Below are 22389 nucleotides of genomic sequence, written 5' to 3' on the forward strand. Positions count from 1 at the left end.
TTTCAGGAGAGGTCCGTTGACCAGTCAGCTCCCAGACAGGTGTGACAGAGTGATTTAGCTGTTTCTGACATATTTGCCCGTACCCCAGGAGAGTGTTTTCAATTCCGGCTTGATGCAGCTCCCAACTCCAGTGACACGCATGTGGGGCCTGCCCTGTACGTGCCTCACTGAAAGAGGTAAGGCATCCAGACTTCCATTCTGGGTTCTGAAGGCTGGGGACAGGGAAGGGTAGGGAAATGAATATCCCTGTGAGACTGCAAGGGGTTTATCAGATAGGAATTCAGGAATGGAGAGCAGATTTTCCCTCCATTACCTGAGTGAGAAGCTACCAAAGGATTTTTAGTGCTATAGCTTGCCCATCACATCTGGTCCTAGATGGAAGGGGTAGGACAAACTAACTCAAGACAGGACCTCTTTGCTCTGCTACTAAAAAGAACATGTGGATGCCCTTCAGTCTGCTGAAGTCCAGCCTGCTCCCCCACCTGTCCAAATGTATTAAACTGTGCCTTTTTCTGATCACAAACATTACCTACTAGTTATACGCTTAGAGACTGGCTATTGCTGGAGGAATACAACATGGTATTTCCACCAGAGCAACAGCCTGCTTGTGCCAAAAGTTTCCTGTCATAGTCTGTAATTATTTCTGCTGCTGTTCCATGCAACTCAAGTACCCATTGCAACATTTTAAGTACTTTATTGAAAGAATAGCATACAGAGTCCACCAACCACTGCACAGTTCAGAGCCTAGCCGTATATTTCCATATGTGAAATTAGGATTCAATCTTCTGTTCATTTCAATATGGAATCTTCACTTGCTAGAAGGGAGGAAAAACCAAACACAGTTAGGACTACTAGTCAGTCCCATGCAGTACCAAAATATGCAAAACATTAGTGAGACCAAAAGCTACCTTCAAGTCTGATATTTCTTTCTAGCCAGTTTTTATGATTCCTGCTTCTGCTTACTCAAGAGAAGTGTATTTGGGGTAAAAGACCTTTTACTTACTCATTACAAAATTACTGTTTTCTGAACTGATAATTCAAATTAAGCCCAGAAAAAGCTATCATTATGGATATATCTGGTTATCCATCTTTAATAAACAATCTCCAACAACTGTACTGCACTGAATGAAGTTATAACAATAGCTTTTGAACAGAAAAACCACACCAAAACCACTGTTGGGAAAGCAGACTGGTCATCTGTGTGCCACTTTTAAATAAACATTCTAAAGAAATAATCACAGAATTCCATTATTAACTGAAGTAGCAACACTGCAGTACAGCCTCTATCCCCAAAAGTGTAAGAAAGTTTCAGCTAATCCAGAAAATACCTATAGGCCCATTTATTTAGTCCATAAAAAATGGAGACTGTAAATTTAAGATGGTAAAAAGAGCTGTGCAGAATAGCTTCATCTCTAGTAACTGATAAAATTCATCAATTTGCCTATTTAATTATATGTATGTGTGGCTCATTCAGTTTTACAGTGTTCTGTTAAACATTAGTCCTGTTTAGGACAATGTGAATGCTGCTATTTCCCATGTAAAGAGTTATTAAGTGTATAGCTTGAGTTACTGATCAATTTCTTAAAAATTGCCTCCAGCATACTCTCTTCACGTAAGATATAACAAATAAAGCTGACCTTTAACACTACACCAGTGATACCACTTTAAAGTCTGAGTTGCAATTTCAAGCAGTTGCCTACAACTTCTGGTTTAGGTAACCAGTCACACTTGTGAGACTTCTTCATTGCATGGATCAAAGGGATCACAGGTTTGCTGCATCCAGCTGAATAAGGGACATCTGAGTAATGTTAATATGCAGTTCCATGTATTCCTCACAAAATAATCAGCACAGCTTTTACAGGTTTGTTTTCTCAGGGGAAATTCGGACTGCCATTTAATACGTACCATTTGGTTGCAAATGTGTTTTCAACTCTTCCTCTACCAAAGCTTACGTTCAGGAGAGCCTGTCAAACAGCAGCACTATTTACCCTTCACACAGCCCTAACCACTGCTCCATGGAATCACATGGGTGTGCAGTCCCCTGGCTGTAAGCCTAAATTTGTCCTAAAACCACTGCATTAAGATGTCACTCCACCTGCAAGGCACGGCACTCAGTTCGGTACAGGATGTGTGAATTAAACTGAGGAACTACCTTCTGCAAGCTCTCTTGCAATCCGCTCAAGTTCTTCACGTTTCTTTTTCTCTTCAGCCTCTATTCTTCTTTCTTCTTCAGCGATAGGCTTTAGGTAGTCTGTCATTAACACACGCACTTTAAAACGCAGTTTCTAAGAGCCAGCACAAAGCTCTGCACCTGTTAGCCCACCCAAAAAGGACATAAAACCACCTCCGCTGGCACGAAGGCTCGTTTTACATGGATCTGTCACTTCACACCGGTTAGAGCCCAGCCCCGAGGGCCCACCTCGCAGGGCCCTATCAGGTCTCCCTGCAGTGAGGGGGAGGGGGAAATGGCGGCCGTGCCCGCCTCAAGGTGCCCTTTGGGCCCCGATCGGGGAAGGGGGGAAGGCCGCCCGTGACACGCACTCACCGTATCGCTTCTTGCCGTAGATCATCCCCACCAGCAGGGCCGAGTACCGGGTGAACTGCGGGAGGCACAGACAAGGACACGCCCTTGGCTCAGCTCGCACCACTAGGCCCAGCTCACCGCCCCCCACAGCCCGGCCCGTTGAGGCCAGAGGTCACCTCCCGGCCCCGGAGCGCAGGGGGCCGCCGGCACAGCACCCCGGGAACCGCCCGCAGCCCTCACCTTGATGAGTGGAGAGACCTGCACCGGTGGAATCATCCTGGCGGCAGCGGGAAGTGACCCCTGCGGGGCGGTGGCGGGGCGGGACGGGAAGCTCGCAGAGCTCGGCCCAACCCGGGGCGGAGCTTCTGCTACGGAAGCTGCTAGAGCCGGGTTCCGGTGTCCTGGTCGCGCGTTACCCAGGCGTCCGTACGTCGGAAAATGGGCCGTGCCCTCTACCCCGCGATACAAAATGGAGGATCTGGGGGTGTTTTCCTTTTGGGCCCCGCCCGAGGAATCCGGTTGAGTTTCGTGCTCTCGTAAAAGCAGGGGATTGAGCGTTCGGTCGTTAGTGACATAGTTTTAAATACGTTGCGTAAAGTTAAGCGTAGGCAGTGAATGGGCCAGAAAGTGATGAGCTCCTGGCCCATGCAGTTCTCTGGTAATCAGGACACGGATAATGGATATTCTTCGTCTAAAAGAATCCTGACATGTTTCTCTCTTCAGGGAGCTTGGAGGAAGGTTCTCGATGCGCCGTCCATTTGTAGTATCACGAGGTTTTTTTAGTTACTGTTGTGTGTCCTGTACCAATAAGACCTGAGAGTGGATGACATGTATATAACCTATTGCTTCTGGGCTTTGGTGTTGAATTTTCTACATTTTTTGTTTACTTTCAGTGGCAAAAACTCAGACACTTTGAGCATTACAAATGAGAGGTCACTGCTAGGTGGTTATCACTTTAGTTCCACACACCAGTGTCAGCTGTTCATGCCAAAGTAATTTAACATGAAGCTCAAGGCCAAGTCAGTATCAAACACTGAGGTTACTAGTGGCACAGTGATTGCCTGTTCAGCCAGCTGACAGTTTCAAAATCCATAAATACCCAACAATTGAATGATTTCAATTAAGTGCTTTTCAGGGTTACTGATGGACATTCAAAATACCAAAATGCTCCATTTTTTAAATTATTTTGAGCAATTAATTGAATGACATCCTTATGCTGGATGTTTAAACAGAAAGCATTAAAGCTCTGAGGAAAAAAAAATCACTACTGCTTTTAATTTCGTACAATACAGATATTGTGGTCCTCCCTAGTGATGCAGCAGGCAACTTGGACTACATGTCAAAATACTACCCCATCGCATATGAAGAAAAGGAGGAGTACATGGTGCCATGTGATCTTACCTGTGATAAGATCTCAAATGGTAAACATTGAGATACGTGCATTTTCTTCTCATCACAAGAGCATTTGTCTGTGCCACATTCCATAGTAACAAATAAGTTATCTGATGCTGTCCCAGGTAACCTCACGGGATACCAAGCTGAACTTTGCAAAGTTCCTACAGTGAATTTAAGCTTTGCACACTACTGTCAAGTACTCTCACACTGAAAAACCAAACTAAGCAAGTCCAAAATTCCTGGTGACTGACCTTATTTTACTGAAAAATCCAAGTGCAAGAGCTGCTCATGGTTTATCAGATGCCGAACAACAGCTTTGACTATGTCTGCTGCAAACTTACATGGAAGTTTGAGTCATCAGAAGAAACAGCTTCACAGTTAGTTGTAAGAGAATTACTTGCACTAACTAGTTGTTTTCAAGTAAAATGGAAAAAGTCGTAAAGCGTACACAATGTTCATTGTGATTTAGCACAGATCCTGTCTTTGCAAAGAACTACAGCTGTATGACTGTTATTCTTCTAAAGTAAATTAAGAGCTGTTTACACTTACCATTATTCTGAAGGTTTGAAACTGAAAGTGCATCCCTTAGCAGTCTTTAATAGAATTTTTCAGCTAGCACTATTTGTATGCAAGGCAAAGAAGACAGTGCTACAAGTGATTGTTATCATCTTTTAATGTCTCAAATGGATTAATCTTGAACTTGAATCCATTAACGAGGCTAACTGGCCTGAACAAATGAAACAGCTGTCATTATGGAATCACGGTTGTGAGCTGAGAGGCAACAGGCTTTTCAAATACTCTCCCATGCATTACCACAGTTTGTCCAACATGACCTATTTGGTTTAGGAGGCAGTTTTTCCTGACTGGCAATACCAGTACCACAGGAAAAAATTTCTGTGTCATTAGAAGGGAAGTTTTACTGCAGCATTTTACTACGATTTCACTTGTTTTCAGGATACTTAATTAAAACTATTAGTCTGGCAAAGAAGGCCAGCAGTCTCCTGGACTTAGGAACCTAAGTGACCTTGACTGGCAGGTCAAGGGAGGTGAGTGATCAGAGTATATATGGTGTGTGTGCAGTGTCCAGTTCTGCCCTCCCCAGTGCAGGAGAGACATGAACATTCTCAAATGAGTCCATCAAAGGGCAGTGGAGGAGATGCAGGAACTAGAGAGTCTCTCATGCAAGGAGAGACTGAGAGAGCTGGGACTATGCAGTCTACAGAAGGATCAGGGGGGTTCTTATAAATGTTTTGGATACCTGATGGGGAGGAGCAAAGACCCAGACACTCTTCTCTTTGGTGCCCAGAGATGGGATGAGATCAATGGACAGAAACTGAAATACAACAAATTCCTTTTAAATGGAAGAAAAATGTACCCTTGTTTTTTTAACTCGAGGGGCAACTGGACATTCAAAGAGGTTGACCTACTGGGTGGTTCTCCATCTGTATAGGTGCTCAGAGTCTGACTGGATAAAGTCCTAAGCAACCTGCTTGAGCTGAGGCTGTTTTAAACAGGAAGGTTGGACTAGACAGTCTACAGGGGTCTCTTCCAACCTCATCTGTTCTATGATTTTGGGATTATAATCATTGTGTTTAATTTTTCTAGAGATGAAAACCTGTGATCATTAATAATTATGTAAAGAGCAGCTAGTTATAGTTAGATTAGGAATGTTCTTCCTACTTGAGAATCACGCAATTCAAATTAATGTGTCACTCTGAAATGCAGTTTGTTTCTCCAGAACTTCACAAAACTATTAGAGTAATCCTAAATCAATTCTGTTTATACAAAACCTCAGGTCAAAGTTTGCCTTCAAGTTTAGGTTCAGAAATATTAGTAAATTTGATTTGAATAAGGGTATCTTGATTACAGGCAAAGAATCCAATTAGCCAATACAGTAGTATTTATACACAGCAATTAACTACTCTTCAAAGCATCTTTGTAATGAAACTCCATGGTTAGATTCAGTTTCAGGTCTTGTTTTCTTCAAGTACCAACAGAATTAAAAGCAGCATTTCTTTACATCACATTACAAGCTTTAGGGTCTTTCATAGAAAATCACAATGATGGAGGTTGGAAGGGACCTTGATGATTTTGAATGGAAAAAAAATAAAATATGTTCAACATAATTTTAACTGTAGACAGATTTCAGTTTCACCTGCAGAACAGAAATAAAGGGCTAGAAGATATGGTTTTTTTCACTGATGAAAATTTATTACAAATACACATATTCACTGCTTATTATGTGCCTGCTGCACATTAGAAACAAAACCAGATAGAACCAAAAGTGCTTTTATTAAATATCAGAAACACACTGTGATACAAATGCAATGCAGAATCCTCCCAGAAGTCATTTTACCTCATTCAGGTATAAACTCCCTTGGATATCTGAACATACTCTCTCACACAAAATATGTAATACTGACAATTACATATTGGTATCAGGGTGCTTCAGACCAAAAGCACAAGTGCTTTCAAGACTGATCTCAACTGAAGTGAAATACCATAATTTGTCTTCACTAACAATTACTCCAGACATTGTTTGCTACAGTATTTTTAGTTATTTTTTTTAAAGGAACAACAGAATCCCTCAGATGCCTTTAAATATGGCATTAAAGTTGTCAGGCACTAAGACAGTTCAAGATACAAACTAAAGGCTCTGCCAAAAAGAAATGTAAATGCTTCCAGGGCAGCCAGAGGCTAGATGACTTTGCCCGTTCCTTCTGTACAGCTCTTTGCAGGGTAACTTTTGGTAGGCATAAAACTTACTAAACTGAACATAACTGTAGAAAAACTTCAACATGCCATGGACTGGAACCTTTACAGAGATAGGTTTTTTTGCTGTCTTGCTCAGCAAGACCCAGAAATCTGTGGGATCCCTTAGATAGCTTCTACTTCAGGAAAAACTCATTACCTGATGGGAAACTCTTATTTGTAGCAGGAAAGTCACATACTCTCTGAATATGACATAATGCCATCACAATGGATGGAAGGATGTTCTCTCAGTATGAAAGCAAACATGAAAACCCTGAGAAATCCAAATCTTTCATTTCAGATGAGCAGCTGCTTCAGAACTGAAAATAAATTCACCTGTAGTTCTCTTTGAATCACCTCTCTGGGAGATATTGAAGCTGGTTCAAACCTTGGATACATAACCACATGCATCCTCACCTGTTAAATGCATAATTTTTATTTTTTTTTTCTTTTAGAAGAGCAGATAAGCCTGGAGAACTTGTGTTCAGCTAGTCTTGAAGACTGCATATGGTCACAATTGCAACTCTCATCTAAACCCATGCTCAGCACAACTCAAACGCAAGTAGCTTTCAAAACGCCATTACAAGTTCTTGACTATGCAGAAGAGACTTTGTAACCTTAAAAAAAGGGTGACAAAAGGGGACAGACTAGCAATCCGTGTGCCATGATGCACTATCCAGAAATGCAGAGGTCTCCATGCCTTTTAAGCCTTGCTCCCCATCTTACAGTAGCACAGCCAGCTTCTATACCTGTGTTTGGCTGCCATAATTGCTGCCCTATGTCAGAAAAAAAGGACATTTTGCAGGGCATCTGTTTGTGCACTTCTGAATTAATCATCACTGCAGTTACATGTCAAGCAGCATTTTTTTCACAAGGGTAACTCTAAAGGAAGGGGAACATGCTTTTCTTTGTATCCCCTACTTACCCAATTATTTCAATTACAGGTTTTGGAGACAGGGTCTCAAGCATGACCAGCTAAAACTTAAATATGCCCCAGTTATGGCCAATGAAGGCTTTAGTTTAGGTCGGTATAATCCAAACATGAAGATTATGTGAATCATAAAGTTAATATTCTAACTTCACATGCACTGCACAGAAATTCAGGACAGTGGTTCAGTAGGAGACAAACATGCCTCCTCTTCTTCTAACAATACAACCTTCCGTCTGGAGAGAGACATCATGGACCTTAGAACAGTTAAAGCAATTCTAACAAAAATGCGCAAGGCAAGAAAAGCAAATGGGATTACAATCTGCATAAGATGGAAAATTGCTGTGCTAAATTCACTTAACAAGCATGTTAGAAAGAAGACTCCAAGGCTTACACAAGGGTAGAGAGCCAGCTTGGCAAACATGAAGGCATGCTCCTTGCCACCATATCTAGCAAAAGGATGCAAAGTTTCCCTTTCATGGAGGAGAGCTGTAGTCCATATTGCAAACTGAAATATGCTGGCAAAGAAAGTGATAACACAACTGACCTGAATGGCTTCTATTTCATTGTGAGACTTCTCTGCAAACTCACTGGTCAGCTGGTAAGCTAGTGGAAGCCCACCAATGAAAGCCAATGAAAGTATGTTAAGCAGTCCCATTAATCGTGTAGCTTTTGTTACATAAAGGAAAAGTGAGTGATGGACAAACCACAGGAGACCGATGGTTACAAATGAGCCAAAGTATGCAAGGTAGTTTGGCCCATATTCACTTAAAGCTTCGAGAAGGCTGCCGTGGAATTTCTCCTCAACTTCTCTGGGATCAGGGACATTGTCTTCACTGTGGAGAGAAAACTTACTTTACTTTGCATATTACTGTTATAAAAACACATCTGGAGCAAAACTGAACTATACTGTTTACTCTGAGCAAGTAGAGAACAACAGGCATCCACTTTGTATTTCTCCAATTTGTGACTTAGAAACAGCATTTCAAATAACAGCTCTGCAAATAAATAAGATCTGAAAGGAAGTCCCAGTCTAAGTTGCCATTCCCTTAGGTTCACATAGTAAAGTTGCCTCAGTGACTAAATACCTTTTTTTTGATAAAAGCCTTTTATCTGAAAACATGACTAAGCAAAATTGAAACTTTGTTCTTTAAGAGTCTCTACCCCACGACACATTACATAGACTTACGATCACTACTGCTGAAGTGTGGGCATTAGAATTATCTTTTGTTTGTGTTGTGTATTTTTCCAGAAAATCGTGCTTAAAGTAACCATTGCAGGTTTTAGAAGTCAAAGACAATGGAAATAATTTTATTTCCTCAAAAGTTAGTATTAGAATAACAGAAAGCGTACGAGGCAACACAAAGCCTTACCATATATCCAAAATGAGCAGGGTTGCTACAATAGCATAGACTCCATCACTGAATCCTTCGACTCGTTCTTTACTTAGAGGCTCACTGAGGTAAAAAGTGAAGGTTTCTAAGCTATGGTGTTCCTCCTCTTCATCTCTATGACCTGGAAACAAACACCAGACAAAATCAGATAGTATAAAAAGACAAAATCAGATAGTGTAAAATAGGTACTTACACAATCTATTGTGGCCTCCCTTTTTTTCTCTCCACCTGCCAAAATCTTTCTGTAGAAAGAAGGCTGTCATATATCCACACAGGTCAGTCACTCCATTTTTTTGGAGCTGTGCCTCTCCCTGAAGTTTATGTTGCTTGAGGGCCCAAAAAGCCCTGTCCCTTAAACTGTATGGCAGACCATTTCCACCAAGTGAATAACGACTCAAAAGCTGTAATTGAACCAAACATTTGCGCAAAGCCGTAATAGCTGTAGGTCTTCTACTGTACGGGATTAAAAACTCACTGGAGGATGCACTGGGACATCAAATAACTTTCTTTAAAATAAATCCAATCTTTGGACAAAAGGTAGGGACTGGATTCTGAACTGGCCAACTAGCCATGTTGCACCACTTCAGGAGTACGGACTGGATGAAGAAAAAGTCTCCAGCTTCCAGAGAAATTAAAGAGAGAAATATAATGAAAAGCAAGTATAACCACAACTCAGTCAACAGAGCACTAATTTAAGTTAGTTAGCCACACAACAGTGTGAGACGTACCTGACTGCAAACCACAGTGCCCCCATCGTAATAGGCACAAGCAATGTTCCTACATGTTTATTCTCTCGCTCTGAGAATCTGGCTTTAGCTGTTTCACAGCACTTCTGCCTGTCTAATATTGCTGTCACATGGGGGAGTCGAAGGAATGTTCCTGAATGCAATGTAGACAGTTGGACTTCTGCTAGGCTGAAGAACAGCAGAAGCACAAAGGTGTTACTCTTCTGACTCTCATTGGGAGTACCAATTCAAAATATGTGATCTGTTCAGTGTTTTTGTGGTCAGTTTATATTGCTCTCAAAAAGAGGCACTCCACTTTTTGGCTGAATAGTTTGCATGGTGACACCTTTTCCTTTATTTTAGCACTGGAACCTCCTCAGCACAGTTTAAGAACAGTTCTGGCTGTTGGTGTGGTTGTGCAATTGTTAATGCTGCTTGCTGCAAGGAGGGCAGAAGAAATGTAAGCCAGGAGTGTAAGGGAAGGAAGCACTTATTTAAGATAACTTAAGCCATATGTGAAGGCGTAACTTTAGACCACAGCAGTTAGATTAATGAGATGCAACACCTTGAATAATTATCCTGAAAACGTTTAATTTATAAGTACTCTTCTTGCCAGTTTGAACATGTGGGACCATAAAGTATTGTGGGGAAGAAAGTGATAACAAGCATAGAGCTTGCTTCCTGTTTTCTTCAATCTCCATGTTCCCTTTTTAGGAGGAAAGGTTTAGATGGCCTGCAGCCACCATTCATGTACTTGTGTGTATATACATGCATGTGCATATTACGGACAAACCAGACAACTTTTGTACTCAGAAATGCTCTTTGAATGTGTTGTGCCTTACACAAACCTAGTCACAAATGAAGGTAAATGAGGGAGCAAGAGAGAAACTGTCTGGATTAAGCAGACAAATCACTATGTTCTCAGTCTGAAAATGGAAGTACAACTAAAACTACTTCATTTCAGGCTGTCTGGATAACTTGTTGGCAACCTAATAATGTATGTGGACAAACACCCATGAATACTGTTACTCACCAACAATCTTAGTTTTACACCACGTAGTGAATCGCGTGAGATGTGGAAAAACGATTACGAGCCCAAGAAGTACATAAGACTATGGAGAGAAAGTGAATACAGTTTAAATTTTGTTATCAAAATATAAATTATCTTCCAAGTTTAGTATGAAACTATTGCTCCCAATCTTCAGGTATTGTCACATTCAGAAAAACTAATCCTCACTTGATTACATGTAAAAGGCTCATGTGAAATGCACATGCACCTCCTGAATCTTGTGTCTGCAACTCGAAACTGCTTTTTGATAGCTAATTTAGTACCAGAATGAAGCAAGATAAAACAAGAAGGGAAGTAATTCTGCTAACAAAATGTAGTAAGGACTTCACTGTAAGTTGGAGAACTATCCCTTCTGATCCTTATGGGTGCCCTTCCAACTGGAGATACTCTGTGATACTATGATTCTACTACTTATGTCCCAAAGACTCCTCAGCGGGTCTAGAGTGATTCACAGGTTTTGCACAAGAGCAACTTGGAGACTATTTTCATCATTACTAATATTAAAAGAAAATACACTAGGGAACAAGGCAAAGGAGAAGAGGGAAGTAAGGGTGTAAGAGGAAAACATATTTTCAGTTAAAATAAGGCCTTTTCACATTTGGACTAATAACTGTCCTTTTTATGAACAGCAACCCAATTCCTCCCAAATTTGGGTATTGTTTAAACACTGCTAATTCCCATGGGATCTTTCTCAAAAATCTTCTAAATCCAGCTTTTCTTAAAGAATAAGAGGAAAGGAAGCTCAGGATAAGTCAAAAAACTGGATTTCAGTTCCAATAGGAGTTCTGAGAAAGATAAAAGCTATTAATAAGTAAGAGCAACTCACTGTAATTTATAAAGATGGCAGAGAAGAAGGCTGTGTTAAGAGCATGCCTTAGCCAAAAACGTTTGTTTTGAAATGCAGGTCGGCTAACTAGTCTGCTTATTCTGTTTGCTCTTACACTGTGAGTGCAGCAATTATATTTACGTGCCTTCAGTTTGTGCAGTATGATACTTACTTCACATAGCCATACACATTATTTCACCTACTTCTGATAAGCAAGATGCTAAGTTACAGTTTAGAACACCTGCTTCGAATTAAGAGAAGCATCAGAAAAAAAAATTAGGCAGAGCAAATAAGGTTAATATTATAGCAGAATATTCTTTCAAAACTGTCCATACTCATGGATCAAATAATTATGGATTCGTATATGTAAATTGAACAGCTTCAACAGAAAACAGCAGCATTGATTACAGCACCACAGAAATGGCATATTTTAAGTCTGCCTCTTTAACATAATTATTTTAATACACAGTCCTAATAGCAACTAATATAAACTGCTGCATTAAAGTTTTCAGTTAACTGGAGACTTACCAAAGGAATAAAGAAAAAAGAGCAGATTGCTGCTAAAAAGCATAAAATAGGTCCTCTGAGGATAATCTTTAAGATATGACGTTTATAGAAATTCTGATTTTCAGACACCTGTATCTGTTGATTAAGGAAGTGTGGGTGATAGAATCCATATGCTACTATCACAGCCTGCAAGGAGAAGAGCATTAGTGATGTTATTACATATAAGTACATGCAGCTTATCAAATGTAAACCCATAAATCAACAAATTCCAAACCACTCGCAAAATTATTCTTCACTCCCACATGGAGGGCTGATCTTAGAAACTCTGAGATTTCACCATACGCTGCATGTCAAGATTTTGTCTCCTCTAAAAATACATGTCATTACCATAGATTTTAATGAAGTGGAATAAAGACTTCCGTAATAAGGAATATGAAGTGACAAGGACTGAGGCTGAAGGACCATGTTCACTCAGCTGTGGCTGCATGGCTCAGTAATAACCTCGGCAGGAAAAGTCAATTGCTATTTGCCCAAGAAATTTTAAAGAGTGGGAAAGGAATTATTATTTTGTAGACTTTGAGATCAGCTGATTTAGTTACACGGATCAGCTTCACATGGCAATGCAACTTTTCATCTTACATACATATACTATGTTATTACAACCTACGTAACTTTGAGAAAAAATGCTGTACAAACAAAAAAAAAACATTTAGCCATTACCCATCGTTAATAAATATATTTTAGTTCTACACAAGAAAATCTATTTAAAAGTGAAAATTTAAATAGATAGCTGGAATACCTGTATAAGGCCAATGACAACAGCACAGACACTGAACAGGAAAATGCCAAAAGGTACGTCTGGAAAAGAGGCCATTAAGGAAAACTAGAAAAAAAAAAAAGAATGCAACCAGATAAAATACTTAAGAAGCAATGTAGGAATAACCATAGAAAAACAGAAGCACTTCTTATTCGATATTGAAACTCAGAAGCCTAAAGAGTTTGTTGCATTTCAACATAGTTCCACTCAGTGCAATTTCTAGCCACAAACGCAGGCAGGCATCCCAATCAAAGACATATAGAGAGGTGGCTTTGCTTTTATGTTGATACTGCAAAACCTGAACCTCTGTGACACTATCTCCATAATAACCACAGACTGGCTTGTAACTGATCATAATGTTTAGCAGTAGTTTCAGTAGGAAAAAAGTTGATAGTTGTGAAAATTCTTTTTGAAGAACTTTTTTGAACCTTTTGATTCCTTTACCTCCATGGTTCCCTGTTGTATTAATTTATCCAGTTTCATTAAAGGAGGGATGAAAGCATGGATTAGTACCAGGGTAACATTGAAAACCTTCCAAAAATTACTTCAGTTTCAAGGCAAAGCAAAAAAACTATGTTCTGTTGCTGACAGAGACAATTTTAATGACAGCCTTATTCTTTCCAGACAAACATTTACTTACATGTAACACAAAACATATTCACAGAGAAAAGAGTGTCTCTCTTATAAATCTGTTCTACACATACAACAAAAATCAAGATGCATTTTAATCAACTGTTTTGTTCTGCTAATATGGTGTTGCAAATACTCTTGCCAGGTCTAAAGGTTATCTGACCAAAAATTGTGCAGAATATCAAGGTTTGCAGATTTGCAGATGAATGAATGGCTGTCAGAATCAACCTTGCTGTCAAGTCAGAATGATACCAAAAACTGTCTAGGTTACAAAAGGAAAATATTATATCATCCAAAGGGGAGTTTGAAACACAGCTTTAGCTCCCTTACAAAATGTAAAACTACCATCAGACAGTTCTGACATTTTTCAATACAGATGCTTTTTCAACAAGAAATCACAGGAAACTATGACTTCCTGTGATTATAATTTTTCTTCTACAATACCCATTTTCTGCCTGGTCTATAACATGCAGTAACTGGAGGTTATAACATATCCTTATGAATTAAAAAAAAAAGTAAGGCTTAACTATTACAATGGATTCAGGGTTTATACAACAGTAACACTTCTCTGGATTTCTGAATACTTTGGTAAAGTGTCTCCAAATAAATGAAGAAACCCCTCCCCCTGTAATTTAAACATATGTCAAATTTTAGAAAACTACTTACTGTGTATGGCAGGAAGGTTATGATCATCATACAAGCCTAAGAAAGAAAAAAGTGTACTGAAACACTAGGCAAAATGCAAAGCAAGGAATTCCCTCATTAAAGGTATGTCCAGAGAATGCAACACTAATCAAATACTTGTGCTGTGTCATGAAAAAAAACATATTTCTAAAGTTGCTGAGCTTTGACTGTAACAAATGGATAGTTCTGTACACTTCTTCCATGTTTGCTATCTAGTCTGCACAGGCTTATTTTAGAAAACACTACAGTTTTGTTACCAAAACCACAGGCAAAAGTTTTGCTGTGGTTCTTAACAAGACTTCTTTGAAAACTATCAATGCCAAAAGTACCACACCTTCTAAGGAGGAGTTTCTGGTTTGTCAAAAACATTTATCTCAGATTACAAATACTCCGTATGTAAGGAAGACAAATTTAAAAAAAAAAAAAAAACAAAAACTCAAGCACAAAGAAATACATTGCTTTGATAACTACATTAGATAAGAATTACGTGCCTTAAGCTTGTCCTCTGACATAATTTCCTGTAGTATTATCTCATGGAGTTTAAACTCAGTATTTCTGTTAAGAAAATTAAAGTAACTGTGCAGTTGCACACTGGCACAAAAACAAAACTATAAAGAATATAAAGTTCTAGATGAAAGCAAGAATCTGTTCACCATTGCAGCATCCCCATTACAACCACTAGTAATCAAGATATTACAGGGTGGCTTGTAAAAAAAATAAAAAAAAAGTAAGTAAATGGAGAAATCTCAATAGATAAGAGTTAGGCAAACATAAAGCTCAAAACACTGATTTAGAGATCGGTATCTCAGTGGTAGGTTTTAAAAGATCACATACTCCTGTTTCAGATAAGCTTCTGAATTGCTTCTGGGCAACTTAACAGAGAAATGGCTGAATACTACCACTAAGATTTATTTTTTTCTTTTTCCACCAAAGATGTAGCATTTAATTTTCTTAAGCCTGGAGGACAGATACTTCAGGTGAACACAGATGAACAATCAAAAGCTTTTGCCATAGGTGCCTCTTCAGTTCCCTCAGATGAACTTCAGACTAACCTGCTGCAGAGCTTCTTTTGACTTATAGTAAAACATGTGGAAGTTAAAAGCAAGTTAGTTACCAATCAGCCACTCTGCCAAGGAGGAATTCAAACTCTTTACATTCTCCCAGCTTGGAAATTTTGCAGAGTTATGCTATTTAAATTAGAAACTTTTGGACATGTACCTACAGACTTATGAAAACTTAACCTATACTTGCTAGTTAAACACCCAGTTTATGTGACAAGACTCACCAGATTTAGAAGAGCGAGGACATCATCTATAAGCTCTATCACCTGAAACAACCTTTCAAGGCAAGACAAGATATCATGAACAAGCCAGCTCCCAAAATATGTTTTACAACACTGTATACAATTGTACATTTATGGTATTATAGGACAACCTGATTTCCTTTCATCCAGAATTTACACAAATAGTCCAGAACTCTAGCTCAAGCATGGAAGTAATTTGTTAGAAAGATCTAAAAAGCAAGATATGAACAGTCAATCTCAATCATGGAGAAGTTATTAATAATGTCATTTCTATTTGAAGGGCAAGTGGCATATGATGTAGCAAACTGACTTCCTTCCAACTCTATCCTTCCTCTATATCTGAAATTATGTATTTACTTTGAATTAAATTTCACTGTTAACAGTTCATCTGTGAAGTTATCCATATGTCAGTTCTCACCCGTCAAGTTACATATCATAAACCTAACAAGGGAGTGAGCTACAAATGGATAAAATTCTTTGGAAAATGGAAGATACGGGGATGATTCAGAAGCAGGAGTTCAGAATGATTTTCTGGAGACCTTGACCTATAGGATGAAATGCAGCCAAGTCACAGGGCAGGCTACTGGTGTGCTTTCTCCTGCTGCAGTTTGTTCCAGAACATCTTTGTCTTTTGCCACCTGACACACCTGGGACAGGACAGCTAGCAAACTGCTGGTGAGCTGCAGAAGGCTTGAGAGCCACAGGACACCCATCATCATTTGTCAATTAATCATCTATTTACTTCATCACAGGCAAGGCTCAGGATGAACTGGAGACTGACAACCTGTGCTTGCTGCTCAATCAAATGCTTCTGAAGCACGAACAAAGGCAGACTTTCACTACCAGGCACTGTCCACTGCTCACACAAGAATATGAGTGAGCCTATTTGATACTCTAATGCCAAAATAAAACTACAGGCAACAGACTGACTTTCAGCTTGTCAGATGAAGCAGTAATGTGTAGGGATCTGAGGCCTGCGGTAGCACTGCACAGATCTTCCAGAGCAGATTCAGATGTTCAGAGTCCATCCAGAGTCCCAGATTTTTTTTTGTCTCATATTGCCATGTGAAGAGCTATTATTCTGATTTTCTCTGAGTTTTACTTTGGAGAACAGAGGCAAATTCATGTTGTGAGTGCCAAAGTATTTTTAGAATTTTAAGGCTTAAAATTATTTCTCCTGAACATACAGCATAGGATTTGTTTTTTTATACAGATGATAAGCTTTTCTTCCAAACTGCCCCACATCTTGTTAATGAAATTCCTGCTTCACAGAAGTGTTGCTTAGAATCAATAGAACCAATCACCCTCCAGAAAACCCTAACTATGCAAAGACTATGCCTTGGCATTTACTTATGCAGGCAGTGTGATGAAAGTACTGATGTGAAGTATCAACTTCAAGTATTGAATTACAGTTGCACACCTCTATTAGAATGCAGACAATCCATTTAAAAGGAAGAATATAGTAGTATTTGTAAACTCCAAAATTCAAACAAAAATTGCCCTCATTCCAATATGGTGTGTGCACATCAATTGCTTTTTAACTACCAAGACATGGGGAGGTGATGGTGTCTACAGCTTACAAAATGCAGCATCTACAATATTGTAATTAATTTTGTGAGAAGCATTGCTCAGAACTGAGAGACAGAAGTTTTGAGCTGGCTGTATTAATAGCAGTTCATCTATTTGTGTAGCACACAAGTTATGAAGTCATGCTTTTTCAGCATAGTTCAAAATGTAATTCCATCTAGAATATGAAGTAAAATGAAGAGCAACTCTAATTTCAGATATATATAATGCTTGGTTTTGGTTTTCTTTGTATCACTGTGTATCACACCACTGTAAGTGATATAAGAGTACAGTTATTCACTGCTTATGGTAGCATTTCTTTACAGTTATTTTTTTTGTTATCCAACAAAAGAAAATTCAGAAATTTATCAGCAAGGTAGAAATCTATCAGACACATGGTTACTTCCTCTCCTTTTAAACAACAGGTTTTCTGGGACTTTAGGGTTAAAAACTGTTCGTACCTTACATGAGCTGCCCATGCCACTGTGACTATTAAGAAGGTCATTAAGTAGACTGCAATTTTTGCTAGAAGAAGTTGCTGAACACTTTCACCTAGTTTCTGAAACAGAAAGTGAAATGCAGAGTCAGAGAAAGGGAACTTAAATGTTACATGTGACATTATTAGCAGTATCTCCAAATAAGGAAAGTCATGCAGCCCTGTAACATATTTTTTTTAAATGCCTGCCAAGAGTAGAGTTCTCTTCCATCTTTTTACTACAGTGCAGAGAAATCGGTCTACTAGATACTTGTAAGTGTGCTGAAATGTGAAGTTAGTGGCATATGAGATACCAACACACCTCTCCAATTTGTTTCCCAACGCTCTGTTCACCTTGCGATTCTTTTATGCACTCTCTCAGCACTGCTACTGTAATAACACATTTCAGGGGAGAGCTGGCCACAAAATGTCTCTTACATTTTCTTAGCACAGACTTGTGGCGTAGAAGCAGGTTTCATGTGATGACTGTTAACAGTGAGGAGGGGGAGGGCTTAACCACAACAAATTTTTCATGTACCACCACAATGGCTTAAATAGACTCCTGGCATATTTGCAGTGTTACTGTTCATACCTGAGTTTTCTTAACTAAATGATACATAACATTTGCATCTATGTCTGGTTTTAAGAGCAGGAAAAAAAACCCAAAAAAATCCTGATTAAAAAGAATCCACTCATTTATCAAATGATTAATATATGTCTCCTAACATTCCTGTTTCTTTGAGGAGTTTGTTTTCTGTAGTCTTCTTTTGTTCACCTTTGCTTATTCTGATTACATTTATTATTAACTTGGTTTAAAACCCTTCATTCAGTTCACAGTATGTATGCAACTTCACTAAGTGCTGATGTATTACCAAAAAGAGCAGATGCTTTCTGAAAGATGCTTTGGTCAGATGAGCAATTAATTTTTCACACAAAAGTAACTAGACAAAAATCTGTGGCCTACAATATACAGCTCATTCAGGATTTATATCACAACTTCTGCATATTACACAGATCTTGAGTATTTAAGCTCTTCACCCCAAGTTCAACAGATGTTTTTCCTAGGAGAAATTTCTGTTGGCTTTAATGTTATTTAATGGCCTAACCTATTTGAAAGTCTGGAACTTGAAATGAAGTGGGGATGCTAAATTAGGGTGTTACATGTACTTGAACAGTCAGAAGATAATAAAACAAAACATAAATAATACCTGATCGGGATGTATTTTTGTGTGAGCCACAGGCAAAATCTGAAACAACAAAACCTTATCAGTACATGACGTTCTTTTCCTTACCAAGAGCTTTACTAAAAGCCAACAGACTGCAGATGCCCGCCAACTCCCGGACCCCGAACCTACCAAGAGCCCACAGTTCCGGAAGGACAACGCTGTCCCCGCCCCCCCTCCCCCCCCCCCCATGCACTCCTACTCAGCACTGCGGCCAGGGAACAGCAGCACACGGCTCCCCGAAAGCGCCGGCCAGGCACGGTCACGACCCGGAGAGCCCGGCACCAGCTGCCCCTGCTCCACTGCTTTTCCCTCGCCGGCGGGCCCTGGGCCTGGTCGCGTTGCCGGGGTCCCCCTCGGCGCCAGCCTGCCCCGAACCCCGCAGTGCCGTCGCCACCGGCCCGGGGTCCCCAGACGGACCGGGCAGGCTCTACGCCATGGCTGGGCTGGGCTGGGCTGGGCTGGGCTGGGCCGGGCCGGGCCGGGCCGGGCGCTCACCATCACCGTGGCGATGATGGAGAGCAGTGCATCGCTGTAGGCCAGCAGCCGGTGCGATGTCTGCCTGCTGCTCCCCAGCTCCAGCTCCATGCCCCGGCCGCGCTCCGGCACCGATTCCGGGTCCAGCCCCGCGGCTCGCGGAACCGACATTGCCGGGCTCCGCTCCACCCGCGGTGGGGGCGGTGCTCCCCCTGCCACCGCCCTCTGTGGGGCGGGAACCGCCGCCCCCTCCTGGATCTGCGGTGGTGTGCTGGTGTTCTGGCATCTGAAAATTGACGGCTGAGACAGTCTAAAGGCGCTAGGGGAAGCAGCAGCGTGATAAAGGATGTGTTAATGTCTTAGCGCCACCAAAGCTTGTTACAAGCTGAAGTGCAGACACCGAAGATTACACTTACCGGAGGCTGTAGTGCCTAGGGATTCTCAGCGTTGTTTATAGATCATATTTTAAAGTCATAGAATCACGGAATGGTTTCGGCTGAAAAGGACGTAAAGCTCACCCAGTTCCAACCCCCCTGCCACGGGCAGGGACACCTTCCACTAGACCAGGTTGCTTCAAGCCCTGTCCAACCTGGCCTTGAACACTGCCAGGGATGGGGCAGCCACAGCTTCTCTGGGCAACCTGTGCCAGTGCCTCAGCACCCTCACAGGGAAGAATTTGTTCCTAATGTCTAAATCTAAATCTGCCGTCTTTCAGTTTAAGGCCATTACTCTTTGCCCTGTCACTCCCTGCCCTTGTGAAAAGTCCCTCTTTCTCCCTTAGGACACAAGAGACACTTTATATTCCTTTTTTTTTTTTTTTCCTCCACTCAAGACTGAGGTTGGAGTCTACCTGTAATAATTATAAAACATGCTGAGGAGCATATTTTGAATGGAATGATGCACAAGACAGTGTAAAGCACAAATATTTTAGAATGCAGCATATTATGAGTTCATGAAGCAGGAGACTGAAATCCTTCATATGAAAGTTTTTTTATGGTTTGTATGAAGTGTTTTATGAAACATGTAACTTGAGCTCAAAGTGTATTTATTACACATAACTGAAATACCTCCAGGAACACAAATCTCTGTATGACAAGTTTAACTTTGTATTGTCTCATAATAAATTCTGAAGCTAAAGAAAGGCAATGAAATAGATGAATTAACTGATTTCATAGGACACTTCTGATTATCTTTAACTGTGGTTTAAAGTCCTTCCTCTTTATTTTTCTCTTTCATGCACACTTGAGCAATCACTGTCCTCAGAGAATAGACGTTTTCTGGTGTTAAGTGCTCAAACTTATATTCCAAGGATTAAAAAAACAAACAAACAAAAAAAAGAGGCAAAACCAAAATGGGTGCAGATGTTTGGGTTTTTTTTCTTCAACCAGTTACCTCTTCATGCATCACTCTGTGGAGGGTGTTTTCCACCGAGGATGACTGGCCTGTTGCATCACACTAGCTACCACTTGAATTACTGCTGGTAGGCAGTGCCTTCTCCAGGCATTCTTGCAGCTGGAATACAACTTAGCTTTATAATTTTGAGGGTTGGCTTTGACTCATTCATCTAAGTGGTTTGCCTTCATTACTGCTTTTATTGTGTCACTTCACTGCTGGGAGGTGTCCTGAAGTGAAGGCGTGCTGCTTCCTGGTAGTGAAGACTTCCTTGCAGAACAAACATCTCTTTGCGAAATGTTTTCTGGTGGCCTGTTAAGGAAAGTGGTTTGCTTGCGATGGTCAGTTCCAAAGCTTTCAGTTGTAGCTGAAGTTATATGTGCGCATCTCAGTACTACTCTTATTACTGTTTAACTTGCCTAGGTTGTGGAGCCACTAGTGATTTAGAGAAGCTGAGCTTAGCAGAACGTACTGCAGCAGTGTTGAGCTGCTCACCAGGACAATGCTTTTTAAGACCAGACACATTTAGTGTTGTTCCTAGGTAGCTTTGTGATACTGTGCTGTAGTCGGTTGTTCCAGTGTACTGCTGCACAGTGTTCTGTCTTCATCACTACTTCTACAGAGCATGCTGTTGGTTGCTCTACAGGTCCTCGCTTAGCCACTGACACAAATACCATTTGGAAAGAAGAACCCAGAGTGCATCCTGGAGCTGTTATGAACATCTGTTCTCTCACAGAGATATATATCTTCATAGTTCACTACTGCAGCTGAGTACAATATACGGATATTATGCCTTGGAGAAAGTATAATTTTTCCCTTACAAATTAATGTAAGATCTTTGTGCTGTTACTATCTTGAAGTCTTTTTTAGTTAGGACTTAGAGTAAGAATGGCAGCTTGAGGAAGTGTGCAAAAACACTGAACTCTGGCTTAGCTGTGTTCATGTTTCACATAATGATAACATTTCTGCAGAGTTTAGCACAACGGCTAGCCAGACACAAGAGTCTTATGAATGGAGTTTCTGTAGCAGTACATTTTAAAGTCCACAAAAATCAGTCTTAATCTATTGAACGCCTAAGGAACAAACTAGCAGAAGCAATTACATAAGCTGTTTGTATAGATATGTTAACATTTCCAGTTCATTTTCTGCCTGTGCTTGTTCTGCAGTCCAGTTGCTTTGGGTCTTTCTCATCTGCAGGTGAAGATACCAAGACATGTCAATGCATACCTCAAAAAAGCCACAAACAAAAAACCAAACAAGACCCCAAACCCAAACAATTTCTTTTAACCTCAGAATCCATTGCTGAGTGAAGTACTGACTGAATCTTTGTTTTTATTAATACTTGCCCTGAATAATGCTACCTGATGAAAGTTGAGTCATATCTCCCCTAGTGGAGAAAAGAAGGAACCAGTTAATTATTTTGAATAGATTTCAGGTTAGTGTCTTTTGTTTGCTTGGCAAAAATTGGTCTTATTTGTTTAGTGTGAAATATAATCTGATAGGACAAGGGGTAATGGCTTTAAACTGAAAATAAAAATAACATTACCTAGTACTTTTTCCCTAGCAGAAGGAAAGACAAAAAACCTAACAGTGAGAAATTGAGGTTGGTGTCAAACACTGAAGATTTGCACTGCAGTTTTAATTCTGTACCTGTATTCTCAGGATTGTTATTCATTAGTTGAGAATGGCACAGTGTGAGACCA

The 22389-nt window shown here is 40.2% G+C and overlaps 2 protein-coding genes across 3 annotated transcripts; both read right to left on the reverse strand.

Annotated features, from left to right (window-relative positions):
* Positions 1 to 678: 678 nt before the first annotated feature.
* Positions 679 to 2912, reverse strand: ATP5ME (ATP synthase membrane subunit e). The gene is made up of 4 exons (XM_031054261.2): positions 2765 to 2912; positions 2546 to 2600; positions 2153 to 2251; positions 679 to 815 (listed from the first exon to the last, which is right to left on the reverse strand). Exons 1-4 carry the CDS (start codon positions 2798 to 2800, stop codon positions 790 to 792), a joined length of 216 nt encoding a protein of 71 aa, XP_030910121.1. The 5' UTR covers positions 2801 to 2912; the 3' UTR covers positions 679 to 789.
* A 3204-nt stretch (positions 2913 to 6116) lies between these two features.
* Positions 6117 to 19500, reverse strand: TMEM175 (transmembrane protein 175). 2 transcript variants are annotated; one of them, XM_034073159.1, is made up of 10 exons: positions 19316 to 19500; positions 18803 to 18841; positions 17581 to 17678; positions 15536 to 15587; positions 14233 to 14268; positions 12919 to 13002; positions 12141 to 12305; positions 10751 to 10829; positions 8972 to 9113; positions 6117 to 8434 (listed from the first exon to the last, which is right to left on the reverse strand). In XM_034073159.1, the coding sequence occupies exons 1-10, from the start codon at positions 19463 to 19465 to the stop codon at positions 7771 to 7773; spliced, it is 1509 nt and encodes a 502-aa protein (XP_033929050.1). In that variant the 5' UTR covers positions 19466 to 19500; the 3' UTR covers positions 6117 to 7770. The 2 variants fall into 2 exon arrangements, with proteins under 2 accessions (XP_033929050.1, XP_030910239.1); XM_031054379.2 differs by lacking the exon at positions 19316 to 19500 and adding an exon at positions 19020 to 19124.
* Between the last annotated feature and the right edge of the window lie 2889 nt (positions 19501 to 22389).

This window comes from Melopsittacus undulatus, chromosome Z, assembly GCF_012275295.1.
Source record: "Melopsittacus undulatus isolate bMelUnd1 chromosome Z, bMelUnd1.mat.Z, whole genome shotgun sequence".
Lineage (NCBI taxonomy): Eukaryota > Metazoa > Chordata > Aves > Psittaciformes > Psittaculidae > Melopsittacus > Melopsittacus undulatus.

What these genes read in the sequence shown, in the direction of transcription:
- TMEM175 (XM_034073159.1), bottom strand. Translation starts at nt 19,465, where the DNA reads ATGTCGGTTCCGCGAGCCGCGGGGCTGGACCCGGAATCGGTGCCGGAG. An exon ending in TAACCTTCCTGCCATACACA is followed by an intron (nt 13,003 to 14,232) that starts GTAAGTAGTTTT and finishes TTTTTTTTCTAG; the next exon opens with TTTTCCTTAATGGCCTCTTT. An exon ending in TTGTCATTGGCCTTATACAG is followed by an intron (nt 12,306 to 12,918) that starts GTATTCCAGCTA and finishes TTCTCCTTGCAG; the next exon opens with GCTGTGATAGTAGCATATGG.
- ATP5ME (XM_031054261.2), bottom strand. Translation starts at nt 2,800, where the DNA reads ATGATTCCACCGGTGCAGGTCTCTCCACTCATCAAG. An exon ending in CTACGGCAAGAAGCGATACG is followed by an intron (nt 2,252 to 2,545) that starts GTGAGTGCGTGT and finishes TGTTAATGACAG; the next exon opens with ACTACCTAAAGCCTATCGCT. An exon ending in TGCAAGAGAGCTTGCAGAAG is followed by an intron (nt 816 to 2,152) that starts GTAGTTCCTCAG and finishes CCTCCCTTCTAG; the next exon opens with CAAGTGAAGATTCCATATTG.